Source organism: Piliocolobus tephrosceles, chromosome 4, assembly GCF_002776525.5.
Source record: "Piliocolobus tephrosceles isolate RC106 chromosome 4, ASM277652v3, whole genome shotgun sequence".
Taxonomy (NCBI): Eukaryota; Metazoa; Chordata; class Mammalia; order Primates; family Cercopithecidae; genus Piliocolobus; species Piliocolobus tephrosceles.
The window spans coordinates 109,886,193-109,912,161 of record NC_045437.1 but is presented as its reverse complement, the minus strand read 5'-3'; the positions used below and the strand labels follow the sequence as shown (position 1 = coordinate 109,912,161).

The following is a 25,969-nucleotide window of genomic DNA, read 5'->3' as shown; positions in this document are numbered from 1 at the left end:
ATAACCTTTTCACACACCATTTCATGAGTGTGTGACTATACCAGCAGGGCAGATTTCTAGAGGAGAACTGCTGCAGCAAAGAGTACATGCATGTCCATCCATACTGCATGCTGCCTTCCCTGGAGGTGGGGTCCGTCAACACTCCACCAGCAGGGCGGAAGAATGCTTTCCCCCCCATGCCGTCCATAGCGTGGATCAAACTTAGGATCTTTGCCATTCTAATAAGAGAAAGATTGTGTTTCCATGTAGTTTGGACTTGCATTTTTTTTTTTTTAATCATTTGTATAAGCTTTTCTGTGAGCCCATTTTTCCACTGGGTTGTTCATCTTTTCAATTTTGGAGAAGCTCTGTGTATCAGGGAAATTTGCCCTTTGTGATGTAACATGTAAATATTTTTTCCCAGTTAGTCATTTGATTTTTTTTACTTTTCTTGTAGTGGTTTTGCCACACGAAAGTATTTTATTTTTATGTATTTGAATGGATCTATCTTTACTTTTACAGTTTTTGGATTTTGCGTTATGGTAAAAAGGAAAGAAAGAAAACAAAAACCCTCCCTCAGTCCAATATGAGCAAAGAAATCTCCTGCTGCTGTTTTTTTTTTTTTCTTTGTAAAATTTTACGGAAGTGGGAGCAGCCGCCATGACGGTTAGTGTGTGCATTTCACATTTAAGTCTTGGATACACCTGGCATTGGTCCTGGTGTAAGGGCTGCGGTTTGAATCCAACTTCATTTTTTCCCCAATACTTCCAGCTGTCCCTGCTCTGTCTTTGCCACTAGTTTGAAATGCTAGCTTCACCAGATGCCTAATACCCATGACTGTTTAGGTCTATTTCTAGACTTTATATGTATGTCTCAGAATTATACCAGCTTAATTATTAATGTGCTTTAACAGTGCCTTGCATCATTCATACTTTTATAGGCATTTTCTGACTAGAAACAAGCAAGAGCCTGTTAATTTGTCCTTGTGAACTTTAGAATCAATTGTGTGTTGCCAAAGATTCTATTGCTTTTATTGGGATCATGACAATTATAATTTACAGGAAATGACTATTCTGATATCAAGTGTATCCATTCATGTGAATGGAACATCCAAGAATCTTTCCATAAGTTTAGTTCATCCTCTATGCCCCCAGGAGCACTGTAAATTTTCTTCATAGGGGTCTTGCACGTGAGTTGTGAATTCCTGGGCATTTGGTCTTACTTGTTTCAGTTGTAAATGTAGTCTTTCCTTCCATTATTCCAACTGTGGTTTCTATATAAGGAAACTTGATTTCTGTATGTTAATTTTGAAACTACACATCTTACAGCATTCTCGTTTATTCTAGTTTTTTTAATTCTTGTGTTTTCCAAAAATGAAATCTTAACTGCAAATAAGACAATTACACCTCTGCGTTCCAATGTTTATATTCTGATTTCTTTTTTCTTTGTTTAATCCAGCTGCAATGGGAAATAATAGTGATGGGTAACGACCTTGTCTAGTTCTTTACTCTGATTGCTTCCAGTGTTTATCTACTAAGCTTATTAGTGTTTCTAATTCTCTATTGTTCTTAAGACTCTTAAAAATGTTTTGTCTATTGAACCAGTGATTCCTCTTCTTGTCAATTATTCCAAGGAAAATACGATGAAAGCGTTATGCACGCCACTATCTAAAACAACACTAATTTATTTTTTTAAAAAGACATACTTAGGAAAAAACCTCAGTGAGTCACGCAGAATAGTTAAGGAGACTGTAGTTTAATGGAATATCACAAAGAGTAAAAACATGAAAAATGCTAATGCATAATATTATTTGTAAAAATGCTATATAAAAATACAGATATAGTATGATTATGACACTATCTGAAAAACACTCACAAATTGGTGACAAAAAAAGTTTACTAAGCTAAAGTTTACTAAGTAAGAAAATTTACTAAATTATGGGCTGGGTGTGGTGGCACATGCTTGTAATCCCAACACTTTGGGAGGCCGAGGCAGGGGGATCATCTGAGCTCAGGAGTTCAAGACCAGCCTGGGCAACATAGTAAGACCTTGTCTCTATTTTTTTAAAAAATGAAAGTTTAGGCTGGGCGTGGTAGCTCACGCCTGTAATTCCAGCACTCTGGGAGGCTGAGGCGGGTGAATCACCTGAGGTCAGGAAATCAAGACCAGCCTGGCCAACATGATGAAACCCCATCTCTACTAAAAATACAAAAACTTAGCTGGGCATGGTGGCGGGTGCTGTAATCCCAGCTACTCAGGAGGCTGAGGCAGGAGAATCCCTTGAACCTGGGAGGGGGAGGTTGCAGCGAGCTGAGATCGTGCCACTGCACTTCAGCCCGGGGAACAGGAGCAAAAACTCCACGTTAAAAAAAAAAGAAATAAAGTTTACTAAATTAAGGATAATTTTTCTGTTTTCCAGATTTAACATAATGAAGTGATATTATGGTACAGTAGGAGGAGAGATTTTATTTTAAAATAAATTTGCAGTTGGGCATGGTGGTTCACATCTGTAATCTCAGCACTTTTGGAAGCCAAGGTGGGAGGATCACTTGAGGCCCAGGAATTTGAGACCAGCCTGGTCAACACAGCAAGACCCTACAGCTCCAAAAAAATTAAAAAATTAATATGAGGCCGGGAGCAGTGGCTCATGCCTGTAATCCCAGCACTTTAGAAGGCCGAGGTGGGCAGATCACCTGAGGTCAGGAGTTTGAGACCAGCCTGGCCAACATGGTGAAATCTCATCTCTACTAAAATACGAACATTAGCCGGGTATGGTGGTGGGTGCCTGTAATCCCAGCTACTCAGGAGGCTGAGGCAGGAGAACTGCTTGAACCTGGGAAACGGAGGGTGCACTGAGTCGAGGTCGTGCCACTGCACTCCAGCCTGAGCAACAAAGTGAGACTCCGTCTAAAAAAAAAAAAAAAAATTAATCTGGATCTAGTGGTGCACACTTACAGTCCTAGCTACTCAGGAGGCTGAAGCAGGAGGATTGATTGAGCCCAGGAGATTGAGGTTGCAGTGAGCTATGTGATGACACCACTGCACTCCATCCTGGGTGACAGAGCAAGACCCTGTCTCTAAAAAAAACAAAAACAAATAAATCTGTGACCAAATTCAGTGGCTACACAGAGAGTGGGAATTAAGCCCTATGGGCACAGCTCAACATTAGTTTGTACTTAAACCACTCCAAAGGGAGGTAGATGAGCCCCCAAAGCAAAAGCAAACCCAGACAACCTCATAGCTGCACCTGTTGGCCTCCTAGAGCAGTGCTGTTCAATGGAAAAGTAATGTGAGCCATGTATGTGGCTTCTGATCTTCTAGTAGATGCATTTAAAGTAGAAAGGAACAGGTAAAATTCATTGTAACCATGTATTTGATCTACCCCAATATACTCAAAATATTATTTCAGCATGTAATCAACATTAAAAAATTATTAATAAGACAGTTTACATTCTCCTTTCCTACAAAGTCTTAGAAATGTGGTGTGGATTTTACATTTACAGCACATCTCAATTCACACTACCATAAGCTACATAATAGTGACTGCCCCACTGAACTCAGCTCTGACCTGTAGATATCCCTAAAAGACAGGTGTTAGGCAAGTGTGTGTCCTGTGTCTGTGTGTATGTGTGTCTGTGTGTGTTATGTAGACACAGTTCAAATGAAAGGTGCCTGCAACATAACAAGACTCAAGGAGGAAAAATTATCTAAAATAAAAAGTATCCGACAGGCACGGTGGTTCACGCCTGTAACTCTTTTTTTTTTTTTTTTTTTTGAGACGGAGTCTGGCTCTGTCGCGCAGGCTGGAGTGAGTGGTGCAATCTCGGCTCACTGCAAGCTCCGCCTCCCGGGTTCACGCCATTCTCCTGCCTCGGCCGCCCGAGTAGCTCGGACTACAGGCGCCCGTCACCTCGCCTGGCTAGTTTTTTGTATTTTTAGTAAAGACGGGGTTTCACCGTGTTAGCCAGGATGGTCTCGATCTCCTGACCTCGTGATCCGCCCGTCTCGGCCTCCCAAAGTGCTGGGATTACAGGCTTGAGCCATCGCGCCCGGCCTCACGCCTGTACTTCTAATACTTCCGGAGGCCAACACAGATGGATCACTTGAGCCCAGCAGTTTGAGGCCAGCCTGGGCAACATAGTGAGGGCCCATCTCTACAAAAAATACAAAAATTAGTGGGGCTGTGGTGGCATGCACTTGTAGTCCCAGCTACTTGGGAGGCTGTGGTAGGAGGATCACTTGAGCCTGGGAGGTCGAGGCTGCAGTGAGCCATGATCGTGCCACACCACTCCAGCCTGGGCAACAAAGTGAGAGCTTGTCTCAAAACAAACAATATGATAAAATAAAAAGCATCTGACTTAAGATGATTTATGTGGGTTTCCCATAATCCCTTCCACACACATACCACCTTTCATTGAGCAAAGTGTTCCAACCTGGATGTGAACATTTTTCTGTCTTGCTGCCTAGAGGTAAAAACCCAGGCTTTGACTACCATGAACCTTTAGGGGCAGCTTTAATTCTGGAGGCCTGTGAGGACCACCCAAAGCTCCTTCTAGAGCTGTGCTAGCCAATAAGGTGGCCATAGCCACATGTGGCTATTTAAATTAAATGTAATTAAAAATTCAGATCCTCAGCAGCACTGCCCACATTTCAAGGGTTCAACAGCTGCCTGCGTCTCGCTGTCCTTTGGGGGAAGCTCTAGGGGAATCACCTCCCAATCCTCTACTGGCCCTGGTGCTCTCACCTAAAGCTGCAGGCCTGGGCCTGGGGCTCTGCTCCTCCTTAAAAGTCGCTGCTGCCTGTTAACTCGCCCAGACTTTCTTTGAGGTGGGTGGGGTTGTGGCTGGGGTTGTGGCGTGAAGCCCAAATGCGGTCAAGGGCTTAGTGCTACAATGAAACGCCCATTCCCTCTACTTAAGTGAACACTGTGTCTCAGCACCTACGTGTATGAAAACCAAAAATAGGCGTCCAGCTGATGCCAAACACCGGCTCACCCCAGCAATATGTAAAATTCATTCAAATAATATAATTTGAGCTGTAAAACAAAATCCATCTCATTACAAGTTGTGTTGTGCTTCCAAAGCATTTCACTTTTTGTCTAAGAATTAACAGTAAACATTTTGATATATATATATAATTTTGCTAATAATTCAGAAAATAATTAACCCTAAGAGGGAAAAAAGTGTAATCTAATTCGTTACAGAGATATATGCTAGGGTAAACAATAAACAATAAAACTTAATGCATAAAACTATTTTACACTAGTATCTGACAGGCACGGTGTCAGATACACTAGGATAAAATTATACACTAGGATAAAATTCAATGAGGCACATAGAGTGAAAATATTTTTACAGTAGAATAAAAAGCCGGTGAGGAACATAAAAGTTCAAGGAAAAAAACCCTAAAAGATGTAAAACTTATGAGTGTTAAAAGTGGATAATACCAAATCTTCAGGGATTTAGATTCCATTGGATACCCTTGAAAGAATAAAGCAACTTTGTTGTTTTTAATATTAACAGCATGCCAAAATATACCCTTTGCAATTATTTAAACTTAATATGAAAAATATTTAGATGTTGCTGTTTTTAAAAAAGGCTGACTATAGCCAATAACTTAGTTGTATATTTTAAAATAACTAAGAATATAATTTGATTGCTTATAACACAAAGGATAAATGCTTGAAGTGATGGATACTCCGTTAACCCTGATATGACTATTACGCGTTGCATTGCTGTCTGTATCAAGATATCTCACGTACTCGACAAATAGGGACACCTACTATGTACCCACAAAAATTAATTTAAAAAAAATGTCTTCAAATTCATTTTAGGCCCTAGATTTGGAAGCCGACACCGGGGGTGGGGTGGGCGGGGGGCGAGGTCGCTGCCAAGCTGGCGCCCCGGGTGGGAGTGTGGCCCGGTCCCAGGGACCGCCCCCTCTCCGTATCCCCAGTGCCCAGCTGGGGGCGCTTCTGGTGCTGACGACCAGGAAGGGCTGGTGCTCTCGGGCCAGCCTCCAACCAGCTGGGAAGGCAATGGGTCCCCAGCCCAGCGGTGTCCTGCGCCCCTCCCGGATTCCCCATTTCCCGCCAGGCCCCCCCTTCCAGGAACGTCCCCGCACCCACCTGGCAACTAATCACGTGTTCAGGAACACCTGCAGGTGGGTAGGCAGGTATTTACTTTATTACCTGTGCCCCTCCCCCAACCACCCCCGAAGGTAAAATGCACGGAAACAGGAAGCCCCGCCCACGGTCTCCTGGCCGCGCCCCGAGCGCGCGCCCTGCCGCTGGCACTCAATAAATAGCCGAGGAAGGCGCTCCCCTCCCTCCCGCCGGCGCGGGCGGCCGGACCATCGAGTCAGTCCTCCAGCGTCCCAGAGAGGGCGCGGAAGTGCCCCAGGGCCGGCGCGGGTTCTTCCGGCCGTGCGGTCCGCGCTTTTGTCCCGCTGGCGGCCGGGCTCCCGCGGCGCCGCCACAGCCAGTACGTGAGTCCGCGGCTGCCCGCGCTCCCGCCCCCGGCCCTCGCCTGCCACGCCCTTCCCTTTTTGGCCGAGTCTTGGCTGCCCCGCGGGTCTCGGGCGGGATCTGGGAGTAAGCATGCCCCCTCCCTGCACAGATCTCAGTAGGCGCGTTCCTGGGGAGCGGAGGGGAGGGGAGGGAGGACTTCGGGCAGGCAGAGGGGTGCAGGGCGCGCCCCTGGAACAGACTGGGCTCCCTGTGGGCCACAACTGCGACCTCTGAACGGACCAGCGTCATGTTAGGTGTGCTCAGTGTTCCGAGAAGGGCCAGGGCCCCGCTCCGGTGTTCCGCAACTATTCATCCCTGTCTTGGATGGGAGGGGATTCCTAAAAATTAGCGCTTCAAAATACCCACCATTTCGTGCTCCCTCTGTAGTTCAGTTTGGTACTCTAGGACTTGAGAGTGATGGCGAGGGCAGAGAGACCTCTAGGGGTGATCTGATTCGACCTTCTCCCCCCACACACACACCTTTTTGTTTTGATCCGTGAGTGATGATGATAAGCTCCTGCTGCAGGGTGAATGGAGACCCCGGAGGCGCGTCCTGGCCCTCACCTGGGGAAGCGCACCTGCATCCAGACGGGTGCACCGGGAGGAGGCGACCTGCCGCGGGTTCCTGCAAGCAGAAAAGGAGTTAACTAGGGAGGGAGAGGAAAGTCGAGGAGTTTCTTAGACCCAGGGGCACAGCCTGCGGGAACCCGGGCGGGGGACGGAAAAGATCACTGGGGAATGCCAGGGCTGGGTGTGCTGCTCTAAGACGTTTAAAGTAGTTGGCCAGCAGGAGCATTTCTTTGTGAAAGCCCAAGGCTTTAAAAAAAATATATGAAATATGTAATACATTCATATGGCTGAGATATTAAAAATATAAAAAGTTACCAGTGAAAGATTTCCTCCATCCCTCTTAGCTATCTTCCTAGGCCCTACCCTCTTAGGTCATTTGTTCCTTTGTATCTTTTCCGAATTTCTTTCTGCAAGTACTGGCGAATATCACTGGTTAGTGACCGCTTTTATCACACAGGTGATAGAAATCCTTCTAACCCCTTAATTCTTTCACTTTACCTTACCGGTCTCTACATATCAGAACGCAGAAGTTTTGTTCTGTTTTGTTTTACAGAGCTGTGGTAAGTATTGGATGGGCCATTGTTTGGATGTTCTCGGTGTTCTGTCCTTTCTTCGATCTATTCGGGGGCATTTGGGTTGTCTCCAATTTTTCGTTATTTCAAACAATGGTATACTCAATACAGTGTATTAGGGCAAGGATTTTTAAAGAAGAAACCTCACAGCCGTTAGAAAATTCTTTTTTTACATTAACTCAACCAGTTATTGGCAGATTGTTACATATGACAAGTCATTATCAAAATCACTGATGTAGAGTGTTTGAAGAACAAATAAGACTTAAGTAGTCCTTCCCTCCTGAGACTTGTCACTCTATTTAGTGTTACACTAGCCTAACAGACTATGTCAGTGACTCCAAGCCAGTCCCTGCCAGGTTTAATTCAGAAAATCAGCCTCCCTTTTAGTATCTCCTTTGCTCACCTGCTGCCTAGAAATCTCTTCTCCACTACTTGGTTTGAGAATGTTCTACTTTAGATTTTTACTTTAAGGAAAAATCAGCTTTCATTCTTATTTCTATATTTAAGCAATAGAACCAACTCACATTAACCATCTACATTCCTAACATTCATAAGACAAATGCAACAATAGCTAGAACACAAACCATATTCTCTTCTCATCTGCATATCACTTCTCTATTCCTTAGTCCCATCTTTCCTTTGCACATTTTCCCCCTCCTAGGTACTCTTTCTTCTGGGTTGATAAGCATTTTGTGGTCACTTTCTCTTGTCTTTTTTCCTTTCTTTGGTCATCTCCAAATCAAATATAGTCTCCAAGAACTTAAGGTATAGAATCCACGCGTGAACCTTGAGGTGGTAAAATTGTCTTGTGGAATATGGTTGGACTCTGCAAATTCAAAGTAGTTCCAGGCTAATTGCAATCTGCTGATAGGAAGGAATTTTCAGCCAGAGCAGGCCACAGTTCCTGTCTTACAAGTTGTCTAGGCTCTTGAAAAGTGGCTCCTGAGTCTTGGAGGCAGAGACAGCAAGAATTTAGGGCAGGTTCTTAACTGTTTGCATTCACTTTTCTAGGCCTTGGCGATAGACCATGAACAAGAAGCACAGAAGTATCCAGAGGTTGTTAGTTTGGAAGGAGTGGATGGCATTCTATGTCTGACACTTTTGACTGATGTAACCAGGCTATTAGAGTCATGCTACGTGTTGAAAACTGGTTAGAAAGGGCCTGCCCATTCCGCCTTTAGAACTTTTAAGAAATTCAAAAGTTTCTGGGTCTTTCTATGGACAAATTGTGTTTTGGGGGGAATTCCTTACTTGTGTCATAGGGGACACATGACTTAGCCACCACATCAGTCTTGATTGGATTATAGTGACTTATTCCTGGAACTCCAGGACTCAGTCCTGTCTCGCCTCAATCCATTCTCCCACTGCAACTAGTATGAGTCATCTTTCTTTTCTTTTTTTGAGACAGAGTCTCGCTGTGTCACCTAGGCTGGAATGCAATGGCGCTATCTTGGCTCACTGCAACCTCCGCCTCCCAGGTTCAGGCGATTCTTGTGCCTCACCCTCCCAAGTCAAGTAGCTGGAACTACAAGTGTGCACCACCACACTTGGCTAATTTTTGTGTTTTTAGTAGAGACAAGGATTCGCCTCCTTGGCCAGGCTGGTCTTGAACTCCTAGCCTCAAGTGATCTGTTTGCCTCAGCCTCCCAAAGTGCTGAGAGTACAGGTGTGAGCCACGGTACCTTGCCTGATCTTTCTTTTTAAAATTTTTTTCTTTTTTTTTGAGACAGACATACAGGCGCCCACCACCACACCCAGCTAATTTTCTTTGCTTTTTGTTTGTTTGTTTTAGTAGAGACGGGGTTTGACCATGTTGGCCAGGCTGGTCTCAAACTCCTGACCTCAGGTGACCCGCCTGCCTCAGCCTCCAAAAGTTTATAGGCGTGATTATAGGCGTGAGCCACTGTGCCCGGCCTAAAGTTTTTTCTTATGACCTTCCATATACCCATCACTTGGGTTCAGCAATTATCAGGATTCTACTGTTTAACTTTTCCCTTTTCAGTTTTTCTTGATTGAAATATTTTAAAGCAAATTCCAGATACCATGCCATTTCACTCCAGACTTCAGTCTGATTAAAAAAAAAAAAAAAAAAGTCTGGGTACAGTGGCTCATGCCTGTAATCCCAGCACTTTGGGAGGCTGAGGTGGGCAGATTATGAGGTCAGGAGATCGAGACCATCCTGGCTAACGCAGTGAAACCCTATCTCTACTAAAAATACAAAAAATTAGCTGGGTGTAGTGGCGGGCGCCTGTAGACTCAGCTACTCAGGAGGCTGAGGCAGAAGAATGGTGTGAACCCAGGAGGCGGAGCTTGCAGGGAGCCACTGTACTCCAGCCTGGGCGACAGAGCAAGATTCCACCTCAAAAAAAGAAAATAAATAATTTTTAAAAAGGGTCTGGGTGCGGTGGCTCACGCCTGCAATCCTAGCACTTTGGGAGGCCGAGGTGGGCAGATCACAAAGTCAGGAGCTCGAGACCATTCTGGCTAACGCAGTGAAACCCCGTCTCTACTAAAAATACAAAAAATTAGCCGGGTGTGGTGGTGGCACCTGTAGTCCCAGCTACTTGGGAGGCTGAGGCAGGAGAATGGCGTGAACCTGGGAGGTGGAGCTTGCAGTGAGCGTAGATCGTGCCACTGCACTCCAGCCTGGGCGACAGAGCGAGACTCTGTCATTTTTATCACGTGGTTGTTTTTCTACCAGACTCTCTTACGAGTCTGCAGGCGCCTTGATGGCAGGGCCTTGTCATATCCATCTCTTTGGATAGGAATAGCCCAGGGCCTGGAAAACAAACAGGATACAGATAATAGTCTAAGTTCCTTGCGCAACAATTAGCCTCAGAAAGAACTGATACACTGGAATGCACCTTCAGTATTGTTTATAAGGATAACTTCATTATCCTTATATGTTACATTGTTTGTGTTGTCTTTGTATTTTAGCAGCGTGTGCTCTAGTGCTGTCTGGTTGCTTTTCTGCCTGTTTCTGATGGATCTTAGTATTGATTAATACAGATTTCATTTCAAGCCATGTATTTTCAGTGAAGATTCATGTTTATATTAATCCATCTTGATTTCACGCAAGAAGAGAATTGGATGAACTACATCAGATGACGGGACATTGTGCCTCCAACCCAAACAGAGGGGTTTAAGCAGAGCCAGAACAGGGAGGCCCCTGGCCTGCACCTAGGTTAGAGAGATAAGTGGCAATGTGTCTGTGATTTTAGGCAGACCAGGCCAGTCAGCAGCCAGTCTAACATGGACTCCCAGAGGACTGGAAGAAAACTTATAATCCACTTGTCGAAGAAACAAAGGAGGAAAGATCAGACTGAGAATCAGTAAGTGGAGTGGCAGTGAGGGGTGACAGTTGCACAGGCGACTGGTGCAGAAGGCTTTAGGTGCCACAGTAAGTAGCCAGGGAGAACTTGGCACTGCCCAGTGACTAGGTGTGCATTTTACAAAAACTTGACAGTGGTTGGAGAAAGAATTGGGCAGGGATAAGAGTGAAGGTCGAGAAACAATGGCAGTAGTCCAGAAGAGAATTTAGAAGGCTTAAACTAAGGCCTTAGCAGTAAGAAGCAGGTGGGGGATAGGGGTGGGAGCTTCAGAACTACTCAGGCAATAGAATCAGCGGTCCTCGGGGCTGTTTTGGATGTGGCCAAGGGAAATAGCCCACTTCTGATTCAGGCAAAGGGTGGGGGGGCGCGGTGGATATGAGGGTCTGTAATTGAGAGGGATCTTGGGCAGAGATGAGGACTTGAGACGGTGTGTGGGAGTGCTGGGAGCAATGAGGACTCCCAGGGGAGTATGGGGAGCCAGAAGAGGAAAGGCTCATGGTGGAAGGAGGGGCCGGAAACATCCAGGGGGCAGCAGCCCGGAGGGCAAGCACCACCCTGAAGAAGCTAATGCAGTGGGGTCTGAGTGGAAGAAATGAGGCATGAGGGAAGTGGGAGTGGGATGTGAAGACCACTTTTCCAGATGCAACAGGCAGTAGGATGGTGAAGCAGTACCTGGAGGGGAAGGTGTAGAAGAGGAAACAAATTGCCTTCTGACATTTTGAAAACTTTTTGTTTGGTAATAATTTTAAATGCACAGAAAAATTCAAGAATACGAACAGTAGAAAGATACCCATTACTCAGATTTACCTGCAGTTAACATTTGACTTCATTTTGTCCTCTTGCTCTCTCTTTCATACATGCAAGTATTTTTCTAAACCTTTTGTAGGTAGGTTATGTACATCATGGCCCTTTATCCCTAAATACTTCAGTGTATTTCCCAAGGATTGGGATAGCCTCCTAGATAACTACAGTACAGTTTTCAAATTGAGTCAGTTTGAAGTTGATACTGCTTTTACCTAGTCTACCATCCATATTCCACCTTTGTCAGCGATGTAATTGTTTCTATCACAATTTTCCCTCCACTGCAGATCCAGTCAAGGTCAGGAATTTAATCTAGTGGTCAGATCTCTTTAGCCTTCTTTAATCTGGAACATTTCTACAGCTCTTCGTCTTTTATGAAAATGATGTATTTGAAAAGTATAGTCCCCCCTCTTCTCTCCACCCTCCATTTTAGTAGAAAACAGTTTTCATTTTGGGTTTACCTGCTGATTCAGTTCAGGTAATGCATTCTCACAGGTGATGTGTCCTTCTCCCTACTAAAAGCATATTATGTCCGTCTGCCCCACTGGAGGTGTTAAATTAGAATACCTGGCCAAGGCATTGTCTCTCCACTCTTGCATTTTTCCCCCTTGTAAATAACTTAAGCATTATAAATGTTTAAGACCATGCAGATATCCTGCTCCTTGTCAGAATTTCCTCTTAGACGTAGAATTCATTGATGATTCTCTCCTGATCCAGTCTTTACTCTGATAGTTGCAGAATGCTGATTTTTCCAATTCTGGTATACCTTCTACGTTTATCAACCAGCATTCACATTCTGCTGTAAGCAAGAGGCCTCCCTTTCTATCCTGTTTGTACCTGTGTAGACTCATGAAAGCCTACCTTCAGTGGTTTATCATGTATCACTATACTTAGTTATTATGGTGCCTAAAGTTATTATGGTGCTTGAACACTGGATGTGCAAGCTGGGTCTTGCAGCATGTCCCTACCCTGTTTTTGAGCCTCTCTTTACTTGCTGGTGTAACATGATGCTCTTCTTGTATGTTTCCTGCTCTCAGCCTGAAATCAGCCATTTCTTTGAGAAGCTGTGGTTCCTGTCAGTAAGCAATGGTAATAGAGACCCAGAATGAGGGTACTGGATGTGCTCATTACCACCGGAGTGTTTTTGTGTTTTGGGCTTTCAGCAAACAGAACTAGGAAGTATATGCAGATATATGCATACAGCTATATGGACTTGAATATACATGCGTGCACATATATGTGATTTAGAAATCGTAAGTTCACACCAGTACTTTGAATTCATCCCAAGATTCATTTTTGCCTTCCTCTATTCCTTATTTTTATATCCCTTTCTTTAGGAGAGCCCTGAGCCCAACAAAATCAACACATTTACTCAAGTTCTTAATACATCTAAAGTTGTTTCAGAATTGCTGTTCATACCTCTGCAGAAAACCTGCTAACAGTTGAATTGCTTGTACCCCTTCCCACTGCCACTGCCAGTGCCCCTGCCCCGCCTCCAGCTTTCCCCAGACTGAATGTACTTAGGTAGTCAAATATGGTTCTAAGTTGCCTGGATTAGTTCTATGTTTCCTTTTTGTTTGTTCTCTTCCTGCGATTGTGGTATTCATGTGAAATGCAAGTAGGTTGATTTGTTTTCTGTTTTAGCAGTTTTTCCCCTTTCCTATCCTCTTGATGTTTAATTTTATTCTTTGAATATGTAGAATATTATCATGTATTTTGTATAGTAAAAACTATTAAAAAGGCTGTATACTCAGTCTCTCTCTTTCCCTCATCCTTCCGCTCCATTCTCCACACTCCTCCCGTGTAGGCAATGAACCTCACTGTTTTCTGGTTTATCATTGCTATAAAGAGAAACACACACGTGCTTGTTTTCCTGTTTTCTTTCCTACACAAAACATAGCATGTATATTACTCTTTTTCACTTTGACCTTTTGACTTTAGGATATACAAATTGCTCCATATCGGTTCAGAAATGCTCCTCATCCTTTTTTAGAACTCCATCGTGCATATGTGCCAGTTTATTTAACCAGTCTTCTGTGCTTGGAGATTTACGTAGGTTTCCAGATTTTGCAGTTACGAATAATGCTATAATGAATCATCACTCTGCGCACGTATGTTTTTTATATTTTTTGGAGGGGTATCCTCCTTATAAATTCATAAAGTAGGATTTCTGGGTAAATGCATATATGGTTTTGTTAGATATTGGCAAATTCCCCTTAAAAGGGGCTGTGCCAGTTTGCATTCCCAGCAGTGTATGAGAGTGCCTGTTTCCTCCACAGCCTTGTCAACAGTGTATTGTCAAGCTCTGAACATTTGCTAATGTGACAGGTGAGAAGTGGTGTTTTACGGTAGTTCTTACTTGCCTTTCTCTTATTATGAATCAAGTTGAATATTTAAGGACCATTTAAAAGAATTGTCTGTTTATCTTTTTGCCTGTTTACCTGCATGATTTTTAGTTTATTTTTCTTCAGTTTTTGAAAACATATCAGTCTTTTGTTGCATATGAGTCATTGTTAGAAAACTTTCTCTATACTCAAGTCATGGAGGCATTTACCCATGTTTTCTAGCATTTGTACAGCTTTTTTATATTTAGAGCTCTGTTCCATACGGAGTTTATTTGTGTGTGTGTGGTGTGAAGAATGGGATCTAATTATATCTTTTTCCTTTTTTTTTTTGAGATGGAGTCTCCCTCTGTCTCCAGGCTGGAGTGCAGTGGAACAATCTCGGCTCACTGCAACCTCTGCTTCCCGGGTTCAAGTGATTCTTCTGCCTCAGCCTCCCATGTAGCTGGGATTACAGGTGCACGCCACCACGCCTGGCTAATTTTTGTATTTTTACTAGAGACAAGGCTTCACCATGTTGGCCAGGGTGGTCTCAATCTCTTCACCTCGTGACCCGCCCGCCTCAGCTTCCCAGAGTGGTGGGATTACAGGTGTGAGCCACTGCACCCGGCCCTGATTTTGGTGGGATTACAGGTGTGAGCCACCGCACCCGGCCCTGATTTTGGTGGGATCACAGGTGTGAGCCACCGTACCCGGCCCTGATTTTATCTTTTTCCATATGGCTTCATAGTTGTTACAACACTATTAAAAGGACCATCTTTTCTCCAGTAATGGCAGATATCATCTTTATCATTAATTTCTGTGTCTACCTGGGACAATGTCTGGACTTCCTGTTCTATTCCCTCTGCCTGTCTATGTACCAGGACCACACTATTTCAATTATAGAGGTTTAATAGTATATTTTAATATGTAATATGCAGGTTGCCTTCTTTCTCATCTCTGCAGTAACTGTCTTCATGGTTTCATAGCCTTCTCCCTGATATCCCTCCCCAGGTACTGATTTTTTCTCTTTAGTGTTGTCTGTCCTCTGCTGATTTTGTCTAACTTTTCACGATAAAAAAAAGTTTCGCCTAACTTTTGTCCTACTTAGGAATTTTTCTGCTTCTGTTCCTCAGATTTCTTCTGCCCTCTTGTTTGTTTTTCCATGACTGGATGACATTGTTTAAAAACTGACTGGTGTTGCCCATGGTTCTGTGAATCATTTCACCTTGCCCAACGCTAAGCTGTTACGCAAGAATAAAAAAGCTCATTGTTCCATTGAAAACCCAGGGCTCTAGCATTTTAACATTAGTTCCACAGGGGCAGAAATTTTGTCATATTCATTGTTGTATCCCTAGTACTTAAAAAACAGTACATGGTACTTATCACACAGTGTGTTGTCGGTGTTTGTCAGTTGAGTGAGCAAACTTTGTTGTTATTCCAGTTTGTTTGTTTGTTTGTTTGTTTGTTTTTAAAGAGAGTGAACAGGTGTCCTTTTCATTTTCTTGGTTTAGTGTCACATTTGAAGACGAGCACTCAGGATGAGGAACCAACTGAAGAATATGCAAATGCTGGAAATACAGAATCTAAGTGGCCGAAAGTGGAAGGTCTTCACAGGGATACTATGCCTGAGTCTAAGGTTGGTGACACATGTGTTTGGGATAGCAAGGTAGAGAGTCAGCAGGAAAAGCCTGTGGAAAACAGGATGAAGGAAGACAAAAGCAGCATCAGGGAAGCAATCAGCACAGCCAAGAGTGCAGCAAATATAAAGACAGAACAGGAAGGTGAGGCATCTGAGAAGAGCTTGCATCTGAGCCCACAACATATCACACACCAGACTATGCCTGTAGGACAGAGAGGCAGTGAGCAAGGCAAATGTGTGGAGAACATTAATGGAACCTCCCACCCTAGTCTACAGCAGAAAACCAGTGCTATTAAGAAATTACATAAATGTGATGAATGTGGGAAATCCTTCAAATATAACTCCCGCCTCGTTCAACATAAAATTATGCACACTGGGGAGAAGCGCTATGAATGTGATGACTGTGGAGGGACTTTCCGAAGCAGCTCCAGCCTTCGGGTCCACAAACGGATCCACACTGGGGAGAAGCCGTACACGTGTGAGGAATGTGGGAAAGCCTACATGTCCTACTCCAGCCTCATAAACCACAAAAGCACCCATTCTGGGGAGAAGAACTGCAAATGCGATGAATGTGGAAAATCCTTCAATTATAGCTCTGTTCTGGACCAGCATAAAAGGATCCACACTGGGGAGAAGCCCTATGAATGCGGTGAGTGTGGGAAGGCCTTCAGGAACAGCTCTGGGCTCAGAGTCCACAAAAGGATCCACACGGGGGAGAAGCCCTATGAGTGCGACATCTGTGGGAAAACCTTCAGTAACAGCTCTGGCCTCAGGGTCCACAAAAGGATCCACACGGGCGAGAAACCTTACGAATGTGATGAGTGTGGGAAGGCCTTCATTACTTGTAGAACACTCCTCAACCATAAAAGCATCCACTTTGGAGATAAACCCTATAAATGTGATGAGTGTGAGAAATCTTTTAATTATAGCTCTCTTCTCATTCAGCATAAAGTCATCCACACTGGAGAGAAACCTTATGAATGTGATGAATGTGGGAAGGCTTTCAGGAACAGCTCAGGCCTCATAGTGCATAAAAGGATCCACACGGGAGAGAAACCTTACAAGTGTGATGTCTGTGGCAAAGCATTCAGCTATAGCTCAGGCCTCGCAGTCCATAAAAGCATTCACCCTGGGAAGAAAGCCCATGAATGTAAGGAGTGTGGGAAATCCTTTAGTTATAACTCACTTCTTCTTCAACATAGAACTATTCATACCGGAGAGAGACCTTATGTATGTGATGTGTGTGGGAAAACATTCAGAAACAATGCAGGCCTCAAAGTCCACAGGAGGTTGCATACTGGGGAAAAACCCTATAAGTGTGATGTGTGTGGGAAAGCCTATATCTCACGCTCTAGCCTTAAAAATCACAAAGGAATCCACCTTGGGGAGAAGCCCTATAAATGTAGCTATTGTGAGAAATCCTTCAACTACAGCTCTGCCCTTGAGCAGCATAAAAGGATTCATACCAGGGAAAAACCCTTTGGGTGTGATGAGTGTGGAAAAGCTTTCAGAAATAATTCCGGCCTTAAAGTACATAAACGAATCCACACTGGGGAGCGACCTTACAAATGTGAAGAATGCGGGAAAGCGTACATCTCCCTCTCGAGCCTTATAAATCATAAAAGCGTCCACCCTGGGGAGAAGCCCTTTAAGTGTGATGAGTGTGAGAAGGCCTTCATCACATACCGAACCCTTATAAACCACAAAAAAGTTCATCTTGGGGAGAAGCCCTATAAATGTGATGTGTGTGAGAAATCTTTTAATTACACATCACTCCTTTCTCAGCACAAAAGGGTCCACACTAGAGAGAAACCCTATGAATGTGACAGGTGTGAGAAGGTCTTCAGAAACAACTCAAGCCTTAAAGTTCATAAAAGAATCCATACTGGGGAGAAGCCCTATGAATGTGACGTGTGTGGAAAAGCCTATATCTCACACTCTAGCCTTATTAACCATAAAAGTACCCACCCTGGCAAGACACCCCATCCATGCGATGAATGTGGAAAAGCTTTTTTCTCAAGCAGAACTCTTATAAGCCATAAAAGAGTCCATCTTGGAGAGAAACCCTTCAAGTGTGTCGAGTGTGGGAAATCTTTCAGTTACAGCTCTCTTCTTTCTCAGCACAAGAGGGTCCACACAGGGGAGAAACCCTATGTGTGTGATAGGTGTGGGAAGGCCTTCAGGAACAGCTCAGGCCTCACAGTGCATAAAAGGATCCACACAGGTGAGAAACCCTATGAATGTGATGAGTGTGGGAAGGCATACATCTCACACTCAAGTCTTATCAACCATAAAAGTGTCCACCAGGGGAAGCAGCCCTATAATTGTGAGTGTGGGAAATCCTTCAATTATAGATCAGTCCTTGACCAGCACAAAAGGATCCACACTGGAAAGAAGCCATACCGATGTAATGAGTGTGGTAAGGCTTTCAATATCCGATCAAATCTCACCAAGCATAAAAGAACCCATACTGGAGAGGAGTCTTTAAATGTGATATATGTGGGAAGTTATAGTGGCACATCCCAGAAGAGAACCTATGAGGGAGGGAATGCCCTGGATGGGAGCAGGATGAGGATGCCTCTGTAGCAGGCAGAGCTTACCAAGTCTCTGAACTCAAATGGAAGAAATACCTTATGAATGTAAGAATGTATGGGGTCATGGCTTGTAATTTACACAGTGTAAATGAAACCATCCTAGAGGATTGGGAGGAATCCTTTCTATGTGATTTTCAATCATAGCGAGCAAGAAAGGCTCCAGTATCAAAGTAGTTCAGCTCTTACGGGATATAAAATAGTCCATACTTGAGATAAAAACCTACCCAAGTGATGGAATGTGAAGCAATGTCTTCAAAATTAGTAGACATTTCTGGACATAAAACACAGATGAGGAAAGGACTTCAGTTAGAAGTTACATAATCACCATCAGAAAGTTCATGTTTGGTAAATTCTGTTACTAGAAATGTAGGAAATTCAGGTATAACTTTGAATCCCAGTTACACATTGGTCAGTGGGAAAACTGAGAAAGGCCTCCAACAGGCAAATTCAGGGAGAGGTAGGTTTCAGGGAATATAAATTTACTTAATATTAGTGGTCTTTAAGTATAAACTTGATGTAATTGGTTTGGGAGGGGACAGTGATGATGACTTCTGAAACAAAATTTGAATTTCCTTTTAGGAAAAGTAGAAAGCATAGACTTACAAGTCTAACAGGAGATAGGAGAGAGTCACTCATAAAAAATGCAAATTGACGAACATACTATTGTGATACATTAGTTGAATGGATGAAACTTTTTTAAAGTTTCAGATGAACTCCCATAATAGTGAATTTGTGATGAGGGATAACCTGGCAGTGGTATTCAAACATTATGCTACAGTAAAAGGTTCTACCGTGGAGAGGATTTTGACACATTCAGTAACTAATGGAACACACCGTCAACATGAATTTGCACCTTACATGACAATTGATTCAGGGATTCCTATGAATAGAAATGCTGAGAAGGAATGCATCTTAGTGCAGAAGCTAAAAAGCTAAGTACCAGTCATCTAGAGAGAAGGAAATTAATGTTTCTTAATCCTGATAAATGTTTGATTGTTTGGAATATGTTATTGTAAAGATGTCATGCAGTATATGTGTATATTGTCTGTTGTAAAATGTTAACGAATACTTTGTTCAGGGCTCACTTTCTCTTTGTCATGAAAGCCAGCTCCTTGTGGCGAGGTAAAGTGGAATTCCAATAAAGAAATTCCTTAAATCAAAACGGGCTGTGAGTTTAGATGCAGGATACCCAAGAGCCGTTTGTGTGTCAGATCTTTGTGGGGTAAGTTATATACCAGATCCAAACCAGAGAGGGCAGTGGACTCATCCCACAGGGCTAGCAGCTCGGCTGGTTTCACCAGAAGTTAGAAGGTGCCTCCCTAAGAGGAGCACAGGATAGATTTTGAGGGGACCACAGTGGAGCCATGTGATCCTCATGCTGGGCTAGATCCTAACTCATGGGAGCAGGTAGGTTGTGTGAGTGGTCAGTCACCACACACAGCTCTGACAGGACCGTGTAGAATTGAACATAAAATACTGCTGTGTAGGAAGCTGTTAACTAGGTAACTCAAAGGGTAAAAATAGACTCTTCCGAGAATTGAGTAACCTGTCTGAGAATACTGTGAGTGGGCCAATCAGTAAAGGCTGAATTCTAAGTCTGGTCTCTGGTTTCAAAACCCACTGTCTTGACAAGAGAACAACCTCAGCCATGTAGTTTCCCATCTCCCTCTAGGACTCTAGCCAGATCATTTCCATCCTCTTTTCTAGGAGTATAATTCTTTCACTTTGTATCCAAACCTCTACCATTAAGTTTTGATGGCTGCAATGGGGAAGGGTGGAGTTGAGGGAGGAAAGGGAGATGGAGCATTTCTGCCATTGCTCCACTTTGGACTGTTCTGGTCATACTTGCTCTCTATCCTTCTTTGCACATGACACTGGGAAGCCTGACCCTACACACAGACTTGGACTGGTTTATTCAGCAAATCCTTGAGGATTTACTAGGCATCGTCCCTGTCCCACGTACTGGGTGGGAGAGGATGGCAGCAGGAGTAGATGCTGGCAGATAAGGATGAATAAAAGGAGAAAGGCTGTGAGCAGAACCACCCTAATGGATGTCTAAATTAAGACTGCACGTGATTAGAGGACAGTGACTAGGACCAACCAAGAGGGAGGAGGTGGTGACATCTAGGCAGGACGTTGAATTGGGTTTTCTGAGAGAGGAGTAGGAACTAGGATGACCTGAGTAGAGGCAGCTATGGAAGTGCCCAGGCATCCTCCCGCAAGGCTGGTCTCCGGCAAGGCTGGTGTCTGGGAGGAAGGAGGGTGCTGTGGAGGACTGGTTCCCAGTAGTCGTGGGGACATGGATTGGGCTTCCTTTTGCTGAAGATGAGATCAGCTCTGGCTGTTTTTAACCTGAGGTTTCCATGTGCTCCTCACACAGGAGAGCTCCCGTACTTGAGCTCCAGCTGAACCTAATGCACTGTCTACCTTTGGGGAAGATACAGGCTAAATAACAAAGGAGAGGATGGCCACAGCTCAGGTGGGGATGCTGAGTGCCTCAGCACCCCCAAGCACCAGACAAGCTTCTACTGCGGCCCCCATCTACTCACATGCTCCAGAAATGGGCCCAGGTCCTCAAGTGGACCTACAGCCAGATAAAAGCCATGCAGGCTGCTCCCAGACATGGAGGGGTCTCCGTTGTAGCACAGACCTAATAAACTGGTGCAGCTGTGCCTGCTCAGACCAGGGATGGAACCTGGAACCTGGTTTAGGGACCACCCCCAATTCCTTCCAGAGAATGATATGCAAGTGGGAAAAATAAAGGGGGAGGGAAAAGTGGGGAGGAGAAAGAAAGGAAAAGCCTGAAAAAACACAATGAGTATGGAATAGCCTTCCATAGGAGTGCACATCTTTCTTAGCAAATTTGTCTGAAGGTGAAAGCCTGGAAAATAATTTCATGTTTCATGTATGGAGACACTGGGTGTGAAACGGTACTGAACACCAATCCTGCAATGCAGGGGAATTTTCCTTCATGGGATTCAAAAACGAGAGGATCACCACTAGGACAACACCTGAAGATGTGTTAGCTGAAGACAGACACTGGGAACCTGAAGTCTGTCTGCATCAAGACCTTGAGGAATTGGCCACAGCTGTACCCAGGGAGTCCCTGGGCTGGGAAGACCCTTCATTCCTCTTCTCCAGCTCCAGCTAAGGGCCTTGACCTAGAGACATGGAGAAGGAAGCAGAATATAGCACTTCAGTTTTCTTCCTACTGAGGAGCCATTCTCATTTAGACCTGGCAGTTTTTCTGAGGCTATGGGTAGTGTCATTGTGCTAAGGAAACTGCAGGAAACTTGTGTAGAGGCAGTGAAGTATAGTGGCCGAGGACATGGTCTCTCCACCAGTAAACCTGAGTTCAAATAAGGACTTTCACTTTTTTCCAGATGACTTTAGGCAAGAAACTAAACCAGAATGTCCCCATCTGTCTTTTTTTTTTTTTTTTTGAAAGACAGTCTTGCTGTGTCGCCCAGGCTGGAGTGCAGCGGCATGATCTCAGTTCACTGCAACCTCCACCTCCTGAGCTCAAGCAATTCTCATGCCTCAGCCTCCAGAGTAGCTGGGATTATAGGCATGCACCACCGTGCCAGGCTAACTTTGGTACTTTTGGTAGAGACAGGGTTTCATCATTGTTGGCTGGGCTGGTCTTGAACTCCTGCCCTCAAGTGATCTGTCCAGCCTGGCCATCTCAGACTCCCAAGGTGCAGAGATTACAGGCCTGAGCCGCCACAGGCTACCACGCCAGGCCCTCTACCTGTCTTTTGTAAAGATGATAATAGTAGCAACCTCATAGGTTGTGATGAGGGTTGGAAGCAGTAATAGTGTTCAGGTCCTTAGAAGGCTGCCTAGAATGAGAAGTGTCTGCATAAGAATGTATGGAGTAAGTCTGATGAGTAAATGTAGTGGCCCTGTGCAGGGACTCAGCATCTAGATGCTTGGGTAATGGAGGACAACTCTTACCTGGAAGTCGAGGAAATCCCTCAAGGACCACCCCCTGCTCAGACAGAACTTCAGAAGAAACATGAGAAAAGTGATTTTTTGGATGTTCCTGAGAGGTATCTTGCTTCTGAGTAAGCAATCCATTGTCTCTAAACAAACATGTTTTGTCTTTGTCGGGCTGCAAAAGGGCTCAGCAAAGGAGCCTCCGGCTGAGGCCAGTAACCACATGTGTTGGTCGAGGGCTGCCTCACGCTTGCTTCTCTGGCCTGGGCAGCTTGCTCACTCACGTGGTATATTTTGTTTCCTGTGTTTTCCCAGCAATACTTAGATGTGCTGGAGATGACTGTAGGAAGGGTTGGTGAGAGCCCGACTTCCACTGTCTTAACCATGGCTATTTCTGGTTAGTGTCCCTTAAGATCCCAGAGGATAAGTCGTGGTCCTGAGGTGGGCAGAGCAAAGCCCCAGAGAGGAGCAGGCGAAGTTCCGCTGGTCTCGGGTGCAGACCATAGGGCCATATTCCATTCAATGCAATAATACGGATTTATTTCCTGTCCTGTCATTTTCTCATCTGTAAAATGAGGGGAAAGGCCTGTTTACAAGATTATTTTAAGGCTTAATAAAAATGCTCTGTATTTTATAAAAATTTTGTACAAATGTTAAATTGACTATCTTTTTAAAAGTTGAAGGAGATAAGAATGAGGGCAAAAGTTGATGAAACAGCAAACGACACAATAAAGAAGACCAACAAAGTCAAGGTTGGTACTTTGAAAAGACTGAAAATTGGTAAACCTCTGATGTGATTGAAAAAGAAAAGCACAAATAAAGTCAGGAATGAAAATTGGGAAATCACAACAGATTCCATGGGTTATTTAGAAGAGTATTTTTTAACTTCCAAACATGAGAATTTCCTAGTTATATTTTTGTTATTGTGGTTACAAAACATGCTCCATCTGACTGCTATCCTTTGAAATGTGTTGAGATTTGCTTTATGGCCCAGCACATGTTTAACCTTAGTGAAGGTTTGTGGGCACTTGAAAAGAGTGCATGTTCTGCAGATGCTGCATGCAGTTGTCTACATAAAGCCATTACATTGTTTGTAATACGTTGTTCAGATCTTCTCTACTCTTAATGAAGTTTTATTTGCTTGTTCTATTAATGAGACAATTGTTGAGTTATCCCTACTTAGATATAGTTCTGTGAATTTTGCTTTATATATTTGAGGCCACACAAATACAAAATTGTTACATGAATTGAAATTTTATGAAGTAAACCTTGTATCCCTAGTAAAGCCTTTTACTAAAAGTCTCCTTTTTTTCTGGTATTAATAACATCAGCTTCCTTTTTGGTTACTGTTATATGGCATTTCTCTTTCCTTCCTTTTACTTTCAGCCTTTCTGTATTTTTATGTTTTAGATGTACCTCTTGGAAATAGCATATAGTTGTTGTTTTAATCCAGTCTGATAACTTATTTTAACAGGATCATTTAGCACTTTAATGTATAGTTACTGAAGGATTTGGGTTTAAATCTTATTCACTGTTTTCTGTTTACTCCACCTGACCTAAATTGTGTTGTCTCTTCTATTGCCTTCATTTGGATTGGATTAGAATGATTGTATTCATACTCTATATTTCCATCTTTTGGTTTGGAAGTTACATACTTTTTCTCTTAGTGGCCTAGGAATTAAAAGGTGGATTCTTATCAAAACCCAATGTTAATTGATACTTTTATCTTCATCCTAGACAATGCAAGGTTCTTAGAATACTTCAACTTAATTTACTTTCCATCCTATATGCTATTGTTTTGGTTAATTTTAATTATAGATAGAGAGATATTAAAATGTTATGATTGTTTTCTATACCAGCTGTTTATTTTAGATTTATCTACATTTTTACTATTTTAATCACTTTTCATTTTCTTTCTTTCTTTTTTTTTTTTGGAGAGAGAGTCTTGCTTTGTCACTCAGGCTACAGTGCAGTGGGAAAATCTCAGACATTGCTCACTGCAGTGTTCACCTCCCAGATTCAAGCAGTTCTCCTGCCTCAGCCTCCCCAGTAGTTGGGACTGTAGGCACACACCACCACACCCGGAGAATTGTTATATTTTTAGTAGAGACAGGGTTTCACTGTGTTGGCCAGGCTGGTCTCGAACTCCTGACCTCAGGTGATCCACCCGCCTTGGCCTCCCAAAGTGCTGGGATTACAGGCATGAGCCATCCTGTCCAACTTTTTCATTTCTTTTCATTCTTCTCCACCTCTGCAATTTTTTATTTGGGGACATTTTCCTTCTGTGTAAAAAACTTTGTTTAGAACGCTCTGTCCTGGTAGAGGTAAAACTTCACAATTTTTATTTGCCTAAAAATAGCTTCATTCTTAAAAGAGATTTTTTGTAGGAATTGAATTCTAGGTTAGACCTCATGTTCTTTTGTTGCATTGGATGCTTAAGCCACTGAACTGTGATTTCCACTCTGGCCGTTCATTTGCCAGTTTAATGTATTCTTTTTAAAATAGCTTCTTTTAAGATTTTTTTCACTCTTCGGTTTATTCCAGTTTCACTGTGTTTTATTTTGGTGTGGATTTTTTAAAAGTAATCCTTTTTTTTTTTTTTTTTTTTTTTTTGTATTCTCTGGGCTTTTAAATTTGTATATTTGTCTTTCATGAGTTTTGGTAAATTCTCAGCCATTGTGTGCTCAGATATTAGCTCTGTACCATTCTTTTTTTCATTTTTTTCTAGGACTCCAAATAAAGCCTTCTCACTGTATCTCCTGTGCCTCTTAAGTGCTCATTTCCATCCTTTTGTCCCCTACTCCTTTACCCAGGTTTCATTCTGGATATAATTTACCTTCCAGTTCACTAAGTTTCTCTTTAGCCATGTAATCTGGCTTGAATATACCCACTGAGTGCTCAGTTTAAGTTTTTATGTTTCTCAGTTATAGACTTCTCATTTGCTTCCTTTTTTCTGGAGATGGAGTATTGCTGTGTCACCCAGGTTGGAGTACAGTGGTGAAATCTTGGCTCACAGCAACCTCTGCCTCCTGGGTTAAAGCAATTCTCATGCCTCCCATGTAGCTGGGATTACAGGTGGGCACCACCATGCCTGGCTAATTTTTGTATTTTTAGTAGAGAGGGGTTGTGCCATGTTGGCCAGGCTGGTCTCGAGCACCTGACCTCAAGTGATCTGCTCACCCCAGCTTCCCAAAGCTCTAGATTACAGGCATGAGCCACGGCACTGGACCTTCTTCCTTTTTCGTAGTATGCCAGATTCTCAAATGTAACTTTATTTTCCTTGAACATAGTAACGTTAGTTTAAAAGCTGTGTCTGATAGCATCTGTTGCAGTGCTTTCTCTGATGTTGACTCTGAGTGTGTCACCTCTTTGCAGTAGATTTCTTCCATCTGAATACTTGAGTGGTTTCTAATTTTCAGGTTAGAATCTGACTGATACACTGCTGTCTGCATGCTCTTAACCTGGGCCTTAGAATTTTCTACAGAATCCTTTCACAGCCCACAGCCCCTCTTTGTATTTTGTTAACTTTCAATAAAAGGGAACTTGGTTCAAGAACTATAGAAGTTGTTGTCTAAACCCAAGATTCTAAAGTGATTCCAAACTGGGAAAGAAAAAAATCCTCCCCTCAAGTTCCTGGCCTTATGTGTGTGTGCGTGTGTGTGTGTGTGTGTGTGTGTGTGTGTGTGTGTGTATGTATGTATATGTATATGT

General features: G+C 43.4%; 1 protein-coding gene across 6 annotated transcripts; it reads left to right on the top strand.

The window, feature by feature from the left end:
- Nucleotides 1-6,008: 6,008 nt before the first annotated feature.
- Nucleotides 6,009-19,481, top strand: ZFP62 (ZFP62 zinc finger protein). 6 transcript variants are annotated; one of them, XM_031935449.1, is made up of 2 exons: nt 6,009-6,141; nt 15,598-19,481. In XM_031935449.1, exon 2 carries the CDS (start codon nt 15,708-15,710, stop codon nt 18,309-18,311), a length of 2,604 nt encoding a protein of 867 aa, XP_031791309.1. In that variant the 5' UTR covers nt 6,009-6,141; nt 15,598-15,707; the 3' UTR covers nt 18,312-19,481. The 6 variants fall into 6 exon arrangements, with proteins under 6 accessions (XP_031791309.1, XP_031791308.1, XP_023049319.1 ...); XM_031935448.1 differs by lacking the exon at nt 6,009-6,141 and adding an exon at nt 6,297-6,465; XM_023193551.2 differs by lacking the exon at nt 6,009-6,141 and adding an exon at nt 6,333-6,461.
- Nucleotides 19,482-25,969: the final 6,488 nt, after the last annotated feature.